At 46.7% G+C, this 12,153-nt stretch overlaps 1 protein-coding gene across 7 annotated transcripts in view; it reads left to right on the top strand.

Annotated features, from left to right (window-relative positions):
* Positions 1 to 1,224: 1,224 nt before the first annotated feature.
* Positions 1,225 to 12,153, top strand: part of LOC113620093 (histone-arginine methyltransferase CARM1-like) — a 271,720-nt gene continuing 260,791 nt past the window's right edge. For 2 of the 7 annotated variants that reach the window (XM_027105781.1, XM_027105783.1), the window contains exon 1: positions 1,227 to 1,623. In XM_027105781.1, coding sequence (XP_026961582.1) covers positions 1,446 to 1,623 — 178 coding nt within the window. In that variant the 5' untranslated portion in view covers positions 1,227 to 1,445. Of the gene's footprint in view, positions 1,624 to 12,153 lie in introns of all 7 variants that reach the window. The other 5 variants (XM_027105784.1, XM_027105782.1, XM_027105777.1 and 2 more) reach the window with 5 other exon arrangements.

Below are 12,153 nucleotides of genomic sequence, written 5' to 3'. Positions count from 1 at the left end.
GGCAGAATGATACAGTGGGGGGCAGGGTGGGGCAGAATACTGGTGTGGTCTTCACACCAGAAACCCTTTCCGCAGCTCCAACTCTTTAATGGATTTCTGATTTCCAGGGGCTTCCAGGGCGCAAGTCAAGGCCATGAGACAGGAGGAAGTGAGAATGAGATAAGAAGGAAGGGGGGTGGTGGTATTTAGATGAAAGAGAGAGACAAGAGACAGAGAAGGAGGGGAAAGCCTTGGGAGCGAATAAGGGGAGGAGGCAGAGAGACCACATCAGGAACTCAGATCACATGGGAGGTGGGGTGGGAGTGGGGAGATGAATGAGACCAGGGATTTCATAAAGCCGGGCTGGGTTTTAACAGTCCAGTTGGAAATTCTGAAGCTACAAACCTCAGGGCCTCGAGGGAAGCTCATTCTTGTAAAGTCAGCCTGCTTGGTTAAGGACATTGTCTTCATGGAATCCAAATGGATTTACAATCCTTGCTTCTTCCCTGCAGTTCATTGTCAGAAGATTACGGATTTAGGACACAGAAGTTGGTTCAGAATTTGAAAAGTTCCCTTTATAGCAAATGAGTCTACGATTGCGGGGCACTCTCCTCAAAAGAAGGACTGCTTCTTCTTCTTACCCCCGTGCAGCAGAAGACCAATTTCTCTGCAGAGAAGACAATGTTTGGTACGGTTTGGAGCCTCCATGCTTTGACGCTGGAGCTAACTGGGTAGGTTAGGTAGCTGGTGGAGTCAGGCGTCAACCTGGGGATGAGACTCCCCGGCCCTCCCGACTCACGTCTAGCGAAATGGTTCACAATCCAGCAGCTAATACGTTTTCAATTCCGAGTTAGGTGATGGGAGATGAACGTGATCATCCGGGACCAGCCAGTCGCAAGAGAGTCCCCGGGCTTCCCCGCCGCCTGGCTGCTACTGCCGGGACCCTGTCAATGAGTAAAGAGCTCGGTACTTGGGACGGCTGTTCACACGTGAGCGCTAGGAGCCCCAGAAGCCGCCCGAGAGCCAGTGGCCACCCAGAAGAAGCTCGGGCCGCGGCCATTTCCAAACCGACGCCCACGCCCGCCGAGCGGTACCAGCGAACAGCAGGTGTCACCCTTCTGCTTCCAAACCCCAACTGCCTCCAGGTGCTTCGCGTGCTCTCTAAACTTGTGCGTTCGGAGCCACGGCCCCGTGGGATGGCTGCACCCTCCCGCGCAGCTACCGCGCGGCCCTGTGTGCCTGGGGTCGCCGCGTGGCAGCGGCGGCCGGGCACCGGCTGTTACGAGCGGATGCGCAAGGGGGCGGGGGCGGCCCCAGCCGGCGGACGAAGAGCGAACTCGCGGCGGAGGTGAGGAAGGTGCGGCGCTTCCAAGTCCCTCCCCTTCCCGCGGCGGGTTCTGGGCGCACGGAGCAGTGCGGGGCGACGCCGCGGCGCCGCTCAGGCTCGTGGTAGAGGCGCTCGCACCATGGCCGACGCTCCCGCTCCCGTCCGGATCCCGGCGCGCCGGCAGTACCGCGTGCAACTGCGCTTCGTCACCGAGGAGCAGCTCTTCGCTGCGGGGCCGCTCTCGCTTCCCAACCCGAAGTCTCTGCGGCTGGAGGTGCACCCGGCAGGGGAGGAGGCGGATGCGACGGTGACTGACGGTGAGGTACTGGCGCGACCCACGCACGCGAGTCGCGCTCGGAAGTGGCGGACCCTGGCGCGCGCGTGGGAGGGGGGCGCGGGGTGCAGTCCTCGTGGCCCTGAGCAGGTGCGCGCCCCCTCCGCACGACAGCTCGCTGGGGGGAAGTGCGGGGCTACCTCGCCAGTGCTGAAGAGGCCCAGATGGATCTAATTGTGTATGCGCTCAGAGAAACTTTGGCGCTCGGGGCAGACAGGCTCTGCGAACTAGTCTCGGCCATAACTTATAGGTTGTCCAAAGTGAGGCGCGTGATTTCCTTGCCGGGAACCTATGCCTCCTTCCTTCCAGGCCTCGCTCCCTTTCCGAGGCAGTGGGCCACCTTCCAGCCTGACGCTCTCTTGAGGGCGAAGTTCTGAGTGTAGGAAGGACTGAGCCGGGTGTGCAGCAGTCTGAGCCCCTGGGGCGGCTTGTGTGGTGTCTACCAGGCATTAGTTTTTGGTTCAGAAGGTGACCTTTATCAAGGACGTGCAAGTGCAGCCCCGGGGGTTCCTCGAGCCGAGCAGTGGGTATATTAAAGGAATGCTGCTAATCTTTGTGGGATCCTGGACCTTTTTGAGAATTCGAGGAAACATCTAGAACGTGGCCCCAGAAAATGTGTATACTTGCGCACCAAACTTTGCATATGAATATGAGGGGGTCACATCTCTTTCCTGCAGCTCATATTAAGTACCGGGTTCTAATAAGTGTAGGGAATAGAGCCTGAGGCAGCTGCAAGTCTTTTAAGACTCCTCAGGTTTCTTCTGACCCTAACTTCTAAGACGCTGTGTAGTTTAAAGTGTTCTGTGTTGTGGTTTGGTTCCAGTGGGAATTTAAAGTACTGCCCTCCTGCTCAGTGGTAAGTAGGATACCGATTCACTGCTGCATCTCTAAGGCCTTAGAACAGATCCAGGCACATAGTTGGCACTCAAAAATTGCTTGTTGTAGAGTAAAAGAAACCCTTCACGTGTGTCTTCTCCCTTTACTCTAGGCTGGGATAGGGAGGTTTGGGTCTTTAAAAAAAAGAAGCATTAAACATCATTTGACCAGTATCTTAGGAAGCCTGAGGTTGGGCAAGAGATCAAAAGCCTTACTCAGCAACTCATTGCTTTCTCTTTCGGAAAGGAGAAGGAAAGAGAAGTAGATTTCAGTGTTGCTCCTGGGAATTCTGAAACTCAAGGGCCAGAAAAAGAGTTCAGTTTGCCTGTTATGGTAGTTTTGTTTAATCTGTAGCCATACATAGAGAGAAACAGAAGAGCAGATTTGAGATATACATGGTACTTGCTGTCCTGTGGCTTTTCCACAAAAGTGCCTTAAAAGAAGACATATTAGAGGTTCAAGGTGACTGAAGTTGTAGACTCCCCAGAGCACACCCAGTGCCTGGCCTGTGAGGATATAATTATCTTACAGAGAGGAGTAAGTTTCCCCCGGTGTAGCACATCAAGGCTGGAGATGACCTGTGTGGTATGTATTAAACCAAATTAATGGAAATAAAAAGAATAATTAAAGCTAAGGCAAGCAGTCATTGCCACAAGATTTTGACTAAATTCCTTGGGAAAGATTCACTCACAAAAAAGCAGAGAACTCGCTCTCCTAACAGCTTGAGTCCTAACATGCATTCTGTATATGAACACAGTTACTAAGGTTTGCCACTTTTTTATGGAGAGTTTTTGGAGAACAATTCTGGAGTTTTTTTAAACGTAGCTCATTTTACTATATAACCAACTAGACTCCTGTGGATGGTGGCCAGGCAGAGCAGCTTACAAACAAATCCTAATGAACTATTAGAAGAAACATTCTATTGTACTCAAATAATGTACATTTAGTAGCAGCATTTTGAAAGCGTAGAATTTCTCCTGGAATAAAGATTGGCCCAAATCCTTTAATGGATTATAAGAAAGGGCCTAAGCAATGTATCATTAGAAAACTATATAGTTTCTTAACTCACATCTAGAATTAGTTATTAAACAAGTGGACTCAGAAGTAACACTGCCTGGATCCTTTTATAACTGTGCTACATTTAGCAAAACTTTCATCCTACTTCAGTTTTTTCATTTGTAAAATAATACACATGTGTTATGATAATACACATGTTATGAGGATCAAATAGAAGGGTGCAAACACCATGCTTGATACAATACCTGGCATATATTAAGAGATCAGTAAGTGTTGACTGTTTTCAATAATATTATTGAATTATTGAATAATTATTGAATAATTATTGAATAATATTATGTCCTGTCCCCAAAACAATAGTTTTCTCAGGCTGTTCTGAGGAATAGCTAGGCTGTATTTTTGTGAAGATGTTTCGAAGGAAGCTTAATGAAATCTGATAATAGCTTGAAAAAATGGAATAATCTTTTAGATTCCCGGTCTCAATAGTTTGTCACGTAAAGAATGGAACAGAATAAGACAAATCAGTTTATTTTCAATCCCTCCAAAATTGACAGTGATTTTATGAGGGGAACATACCAGGGGATACAGCCAGTAATGTGCTCTAGCTTGTGGAGTCTGGGAAGACATTCATCTATTCCTTTTTTCCTTAACAATTTTTTGAGCCCCTTTCCTACCAGGAGCCTGCCTGAGAGCATGCTTAGTTCATCCTCCTATCCCCAGAGCCTTCCACAATACACACAAGGCATCAATAAATGTTTCTTGAGCGAGTCAGTGATTTAATTCAAGAAGTTTTTAATCTTGCTAAAATGAGAATTAAAATACTGAGTACTGAGAGTGCAGGCTCTGAGTTGTCTCCCAAATGATTAAGACACTGGCTTCACTTACAGTCTAGAAGGATGTTTTAAAATATAGTGAGTTAACAGACAATCGGAGGTATAGTAAGGTCAACAGATCAGGAGCCAATTGCCGTTGAAAAGATAGTTTGTTACTCAGTTCTCAAGAGGAGAGGGCACAGCATGGTGGGGCGGGGGGTGGGTGGGTGAGGGGAAGCGCTGGAGTCAGTCAGGAGGCAGGGGAGCTGGGGAGCTGTGGGCAGGAGCCTTCACCGTGCTTTCTGTGGGAAGGAATGGCTGAGGCCGGGTGGGCAGGTGTAGATTGGCTAGATTGAATAATTCCAGTGGATTCTGGTGCATACACGCTCTCCCTAGTGGTCGGGTATCTGGCCCTGGGGTGATGAGGGCAGGTGGATAGTGGCCCAGAGTGTGACGGCCCAATAAAGCAGGTGGTTGGAGTGTGGGCTTTGGATTGGTTGGATTATATTTGAAAAGTGTGCTTGCAGGTGTGTTGTTTACTGTCTTTAGGAATTGGCTTACCCTGGGAGGGGCACTCTCTCCCGGCATCAGCAAGGCCCCTAATGTCAAAGCCTCAGAATACAAAACGAAAAGACATGGTTAATACAAGGGAGAATCAGAATACAAGGGAATTAATAAGTATATAGGGTGGGGCTGGGTCCTGCTGGGAGAGGAGGGTGGCTGCAGGTAGGAAGGGCTTGTGAGTCAGGAGTTGAGTTCAGGTGATGGGGAAGAATATACATTGTTTTCATACCTTAAGTGTATAAAAGAACTGGGAAAGGGAGGGGAACCAAAAAAAAGTGGGGAATGAGGCTGCTTCTTCTCCACCCCTTTCTCCAGGGTCTCTGTAAGCCCCGTGCTGTGGGTCTGGGGGAGGAAGTTAAGAGCTGAGACTGTATTGTGCAAAGGCTAAAGGCAGAGTGGATCTCCAGGAGAAAAGAGAGAACTTTTCCTCCCTTCCTCAGTTTAGAGTTGCCTTTTAGTTAATCTGGAAGAGTTTGGAAAATATGTGAATAAGCCACACTGATAATCCAGTATAAAAATGCAATGGTTTTTGTCTCTGAGAGGTTGTGAGAGGATGCTAGGTCTTTTGTTCCCTCGTGGTTGCTCATCTCATTAGAGAAGGGAGAAGAAACATCAGAGAAGCATATCCTTTGTATCACATGGGAGGACTAATTTTCCTTCATTTAGTCTGTGATAAAAGTGTTAGTAAATTGAGGTCTACGGACAGAATCTGGAAGTCAGTCACCTATGTATGACATGAGCATTAATTACTTTTCATTCCAAAAATATTTATTGAACATGTGTTCTGTGCTAATCACTGTATGGGCAATACAGGGGCTAGATAAAGACCCAGCTTTATAGAACTCATGTTTTAATTGGGAGAAGACAATAGCCAGAGACACAACAAGATAATTTCAGATTGAGGTAAATGTTTTAAAGAAAACGAACAGAATGAAAAAACAGAGACATTGAGAGGAAGGCTGATTTAGAGAGTGTGGTCAGGGAAGGCCTCTCTGAGGAAGTAATCTTTGATCTGAGGCAGGAAGGATGAAGAGAGCCAACTAAGCACTGGGCTGGAGGAAAACTATCACAGGCCAAGAGAACAGCAGGTGGAAAGGCCCTGGAGCTAGAAGGAGCTGGTGTGTTTGAGATGGCCAGTGTAGCTGATGCTTGTTAAGGGGGAGGGGGAGGAATGTAAGTTAAAGTTAGCGTCCCAGTTATTATTGGAGCATAACAAGCTACCTCTGTGACTTAAAATAACTATTTTATAATGCTCCCAGACAGACTGTGGGTTAAGAAACCAGGCAGGGAGTGGCTGGGTGATTCCTTTGCTCCTTGTGGCATTGACAGGTTACTCCTTGGCACACAGCTGGTGGCCAGCCTGGTCTGGGGGATCTAGGAAGGCTTCCTTCACCTGGGTTTGCATCTGGGCTGGTGTGATGCTTAATTTTGCTTGTTAATTTGGGTGGGCCATGTGCCCAGATATCTGGTCAAACATTATTCTGGATGTTTCTGTGAGGGTGTTTTGGGATGAGGTTAATATTTAAATTGGTGACTTTGAGGAAAGCAGATTGCCCCCCCCAAATGTGGTGGGCCTCATCAAATCAGTTGAAGGCCTTAATAGATTAAAGACTGATTTTCCCTGAGCAAGAAAGAATTCTGCCAGTAGATGGCCTTTGGACATGAACTAGAACGCTGAGGCTGTCCGTATGGAGACTACAGGTGACCTCTGCATATGGCGTGGCTTTCCTCCTGCATGGTTTCTTCACTCTGGGGCTTTCTACCAGGGAGACTTCTGGCTCCAAGTGGGAATTTTCCAGCATACAAAGCAGAAGCTGCATTCCTTTTTGTGATGCATGCATGGAAGTCAGTTGACATCACCTGTGTCATACTCTATTGGTCAAAGCATTTATTAACCTGCTCAGGTTCAAAGGGGGAGGATGTAGACCCCGCGTCTTTATGGGAGTAGTGTCAAAGAATTTGGGGACAGTGTTTTAAAACTGCCAGTTGGACCATCTGGATCATGTAGGGTGTAACACACACACACACACACACACACTCTCTCTCTCTCTCTCTCTCTCTCTCTCTCTCTCACTCTCACTCTCACTAAAGGGGTTTTGCAGGAACTACAATAACAGCCTTCTTCATCACAATTACTGAAAAAGCTGGTAGAGAGCATGGGTTTGGATGTATACCACACTGGGCTTTCTCATTCTTCTCTTATAAATTGAACTTGCTCCCACTTGGGGTGAGCACCCCATAAAATAACTTTTCTCCAAGCAGCAGACCAAGAAGCGAGCAGGGAGGGGGCCGGAGTGAGCAGGTCCTATCCTGCTCCCAAAGGCACAAATCAGAGAACCCTGTGGGAGACAGGGCGGTGGTGGGGAGGGAGGCTAGACTCCTCACTGGGGCACAGCATTTCTCAGTGGGGCACAAATAACATTTGTGCTGGGGACGTTCTTCCTTCTGAGAAACACTGCAGCGTGGTTAGCACCCTGCGCCCCGCCTCTCATACCCCAGTTTCTGTCACAGTGAAGAGCAGTCTTCGCGCGCGCTAGTGGAGCTCCCGTCACGTGGACACATGAGGGAGGAGAAATGCCGAACTCCCCCTCCTGCCTGCCCCAGCAGTCACAAATGCAGCACACCCTAACACGCCTCCATCTAAACTATTTGGAAAACAACTACATATTTCTCTGGCACAGTAGCCTCTCCCCCAAACAGTAGGCTATTCCTTCTGTTCATGGGCAAACCTGACCTTGCTGCTGTTTGATCCTAGCAGCTATCTCGATATTGTTGCCCTGAAGAGTTGTTTGAAGATGTGAAATACCGTCAGAATCCTGCCAAGTAACTCCTTTCTTTCATTGTTATTTTACCAAAAGCAGTGCTCTCATGATTTCATTGTAGCTTTCCAAGGAAGATATTTAATGCAGTGAAACTGAGGCTTTCAGCTAGACCTGGTTTTGTGTTCCAGCATTATGGGATGTATACCAGTGAAGAAAAAGCGTTTCCTTCCTCTGTCAGGCAGTAATGGTACCTCGAACGGATGACAAATGGAAAACCGTTCAAGGCCCTTGTGCATCTGAGTCTAAAGACACCAGAAGTGGAAACAGATGAAAAGACTTGTTTTCCTGGCCAAATAAAGACCCCTTAAGATCCCTTTCCTCCCCCATTTTCAATAGTCTTACTAAATTGTAGTCTGTGATCAGTACCAATGAGTAAACTAGTCCAAAGACAGGCAATCCACTGATTAATACTTAGTGCCCCTGGGAAGAGAAAAGAGGCATGGGGATCTTGTGCATAAACTGTAGATAGCATAGTTGCCCGTAATTTTCAGAGTTGTTATTCAAAGCAAAGAGGTTGTTGGAGGGGAAGAAAAGCAATATCACTGACGTCATATTTGTGCTTTGTGTTGTGACTGGCCACAGGATATTGGAAGTAGATAATTACTTGAAAAGATGATGCTTATAAAAATGTATCAGGTTAGAACCATCCTGATGATGAAACTCCTTCTGTACCTCCTTTCCCCCTCCTGTGGTCACAGGTGATGTACACTCTTAACCCTGGCACACTGGAGCATGTGGAGTGCGTTCTGTCGTCAGTATCCTCCTCCTCCCAGGATTTTCCTCCCTTATAAATCCCCGGTGCCTGGGAGCCTTCCCCACAGCCTTCACTTCCCTCTCTATTTTGCCAGGGTTTCACCCTGAAGATTTGTGGGTAGAAGCTGAAGAGGTTAGGTTTTTCCAGTGCATTAGCATTTTAATAGGGACAGATTCCTTGCTCACTGGAACGCCCTTATAGTCTTGAATAAGGTGTTTTTTTTTTCTGGTCTGAGAGATGGCTGGGTATCCCAGATCACTTTTTAATTATTATATTTACCTCCATTCAGCTAAGCTACTCCTTCGTGGTAGGTAGGAGATAGCGCGTTATCTCCAGCCTCACAATGACCTGGAGGGTAAATAATATTGACCTTATTTTATGGGTCCATTTTCTTCCAGGTATATTGTCCTCAAAGCCTGAGCACCTTCCCCTTTCCATGATACCATCTTGTGTTTAGCTGCCCGGTCTTTAGCCTGTGATAAAGTTGGATGTCTAGCTGCAAACCCATAGGATGAGAAAACACTTGCTTGTTGCTTGGAGGGAGCTGGATTCTTCAGTGAGCTTAGAAACCTGAGGGAGCGGGTAGAGTGGCTGATGGTCTTGTTCTTGGCATATTTTAGACAGAAATGAGGTTTCCTGAATTCCAGGCCAGCCATCTAAATAAAATTCTGTGACCTTTTTTCGTTAATTGCTTCTCACCATTTGAACCTCTGTTTTATGATGAGGCTGGTGAGGTGGTTGGATCAACCAGATCAGATTCCCCCATTTACTGGCTCCATGACCTTGGGTAGGTTTACTGGCTCCATGACCTTGGGTAGGTTTACTGGCTCCATGACCTTGGGTAGGTTTACTGAACCTGCCTGAACCTTGGTTTTCTCTTCTGGAAGCTGAGATAAGTTTTACCTCATAAAGTAATGGGGAAAATAAACAGAATAATAAAAAGTGGAAAAATTCAAAATGACTTCAATTAATTTCCAAAGTAAATGGAGTCAAAGTTATCAGATAAAAATAGTGCAAAGATATTTGACAAGCAGTTGTAAAGCTAAGCTGCCACTTCTCTGGAGCTTACATTCTAGCACCATTCAGAAAGCATCAGGATTCTTTGTCTGGGCTGGACTTCCTGCAGGACTGTTGGAGGACATGTATATTTTGCGATTCCAATAGATTCATTGTGTATAGTTGTCTTTCATATTCAGAACATGGCTAACTCTCTGCTGTCAACCTCTCTGCTGATGGATCTTTTCTCAGGGCCTTTTTATGTGCTGTTCCTTCTGCTTGAAATGCTGTTCCATGTCCACATCCCCATCCCAGCCCTTTGTGTATTTGGGTCCTTCTCATCCTTTAGTTTGAAAGTTATGTTTCTCACCAGGCTAAGTGCCCACTGTTCTTACTGCATCCACGGCCATTTAGCTCAGCCCTCTCGCTTTCATAGCAATTATCACAATGTGTAATGAGGAACTTTAAAATAGTTATTCACTCTTCATTAAAATTGAAGTTGGAATCGCAGGCCACAATCACAGGAGTATTGAGTGAGAAACCTTGAGAAGAAGGGAAGGGGTTGACCCCAATGCTTTTGAGAATGTGAGGAGAAGGTTGAAGCATATTTTCCAGTTAGGAACCATGAAGGCATAAAGAATAAAGAGCACTTGTCAGGTCAGGTGGAAGGACTATTTGGATCAGGGCTACGCGTATTCTGAATTTTGTCATCATGGAATTGAGTTCCTGGCCAGTCTCTTTGTGAAGGGGGAAAAAAGTCTCCCATAATATTTTGTTTTTAACTATAGAAAGTTTATTGTTATCTCCTGGGAAACATAAGTCAGCCTTGAGGGTCTTACGACTACTGAAAAGCTTATTTAACATGTTTGCTATGAAAAATTGTATCTACTTACTATATGTTGGTTTTAGAAACTTGCATTTGTTAGAATGTTTGTTGTAGAAAATTGAGTCTGTTCACCTAGTTGTGTTGTACACAGCAGCACTGTGATGAATAGGTTACTAACTTTCCTCAGTAATGCTCCGCATATCAGTGATGGGAGTTAATTTCATTTATTGGTTAATGCAGTTCATATTTACTGCTCATGAGCCAGGCACTGTCCAAGGTGCTGGGCAGGTGGCAGGGTATTAGTTATCTATTGCTGAGTAACAAATAATTACCAACCCAGTGGCTTAACAACACACACTGCTTGTCTTACTCTTTCTAGGGTCAGGAATCTTGGCATGGCTTAGCAGGGTCCTCTGCTCAGGATCTCTCAGAGCTGCAGTCAAGGCTCTGCTTGTGCCGAGGTCTCATGTAAAGATTTGACCGGGGAGGGATCCTCTCCTAAGCCCACTTGTGTGGGTTATTGGCATAATTCAATCCATCAGTCGTTGTTCACTGAGGGCCTCGATTCCTTGTGGCCCATTTGAAGGAGGCCCCCTCCAGTTCCTCCGTACATGGGCTGCCCAACGTGGTAACTCGTGTCATCAAGGCCAGTAAGAGAGAAAGGAGTCTGACAGCAAGATGAAAGTCTGTCTTTTTTTTTTTTCCTGCGGTCCGCGGGCCTCTCACTGCTGTGGCCTCTCCCGTTGTGGAGCACAGGCTCCGGACGCGCAGGCTCAGCGGCCATGGCTCACGGGCCCAGCTGCTCCGCGGCATGTGGGATCTTCCCGGACCGGGGCACGAACCCGTGTCCCCTTCATCGGCAGGCGGACTCTCAACCACTGTGCCACCAGGGAAGCCCGAAAGTCTCAGTCTTTTGTAACCTAATCATGCAAGTGACAGCCATGACCTTTGTCGTAGTCTGTCAGCCAGTAGGCCATTCCACACCCGATGGGAGAGAATTCCATAGTGGCATGAATACCAGGAAGCAGGGACCACTGAGGGCCATCTCAGAGTCTGCCTGTCACAAGGAATGACCAAAACAAAGTCACTGCTTTTACCAAGCATACATTCTAGTACCAGTCAGAAAGCATCAGTGTCTTTGTCTCTTCTGGACTTTCTGTGGACCTGTGTGAAGAGAATATATTTGTGCTTCTAACACAAATTGCTAAACACCAGGTGAAGAATCCTGCATTTTAAAATTAGTTATCACGTATAGTCCTGCCGTGAAGCTCTCAGGGAGTTTGCTGCTCAGTTGTAGAACTAAAGCACATATCTCAAAGTATAGGAAATCTCTCAACAGAGCTTCACTGATCAATGGAACAGAAAATCCGTTCCAGTGTGCTTTTGGCTTCTGGGTCCTTTGCTTTGCTTTGGATAGCTGGATGGCAGAAGCCCATATTTATGATTAAGGCAGATCCTGTTGTGGGAACCTCTGTTTAATTTTTAGTCAGCTTTACTTCATCATGACTTCATTTCTTTGTCTGGAAGGCTCAGCTAGCTTTTCTTCTTTGCAGGAATGCAGGGAAGAGATTATTGAAGATAAAATTTGCCTTGTGTTTAGGTTCAGACACGGAAGCATTTTTATGAAGTCACTCCCAGGGGAAACTGAGTGAGCTGCTGTTTCAAATACAGGAAATTACAGTGAAGTTTTATAGAGTGAAACAAAGAAGTTAGGACAAGATGGGAAAGGAGAAAGGAAGAAGGAACAGTGGATGAATTGGTGGATGGATAGAAGGGAGGGAGGGAAGAAGAAAGGAAGCTAGAGTGCTCACTGTGGGTTTATTGCATCTTAGGGCATAAACAACTG

Source organism: Aethalodelphis obliquidens, unplaced genomic scaffold, assembly GCF_003676395.1.
Source record: "Aethalodelphis obliquidens isolate GAN/ISIS:26980383/991018 unplaced genomic scaffold, ASM367639v1 scaffold7, whole genome shotgun sequence".
Taxonomy (NCBI): Eukaryota; Metazoa; Chordata; class Mammalia; order Artiodactyla; family Delphinidae; genus Aethalodelphis; species Aethalodelphis obliquidens.
This window is presented reverse-complemented; position numbering and strand designations above follow the sequence as displayed.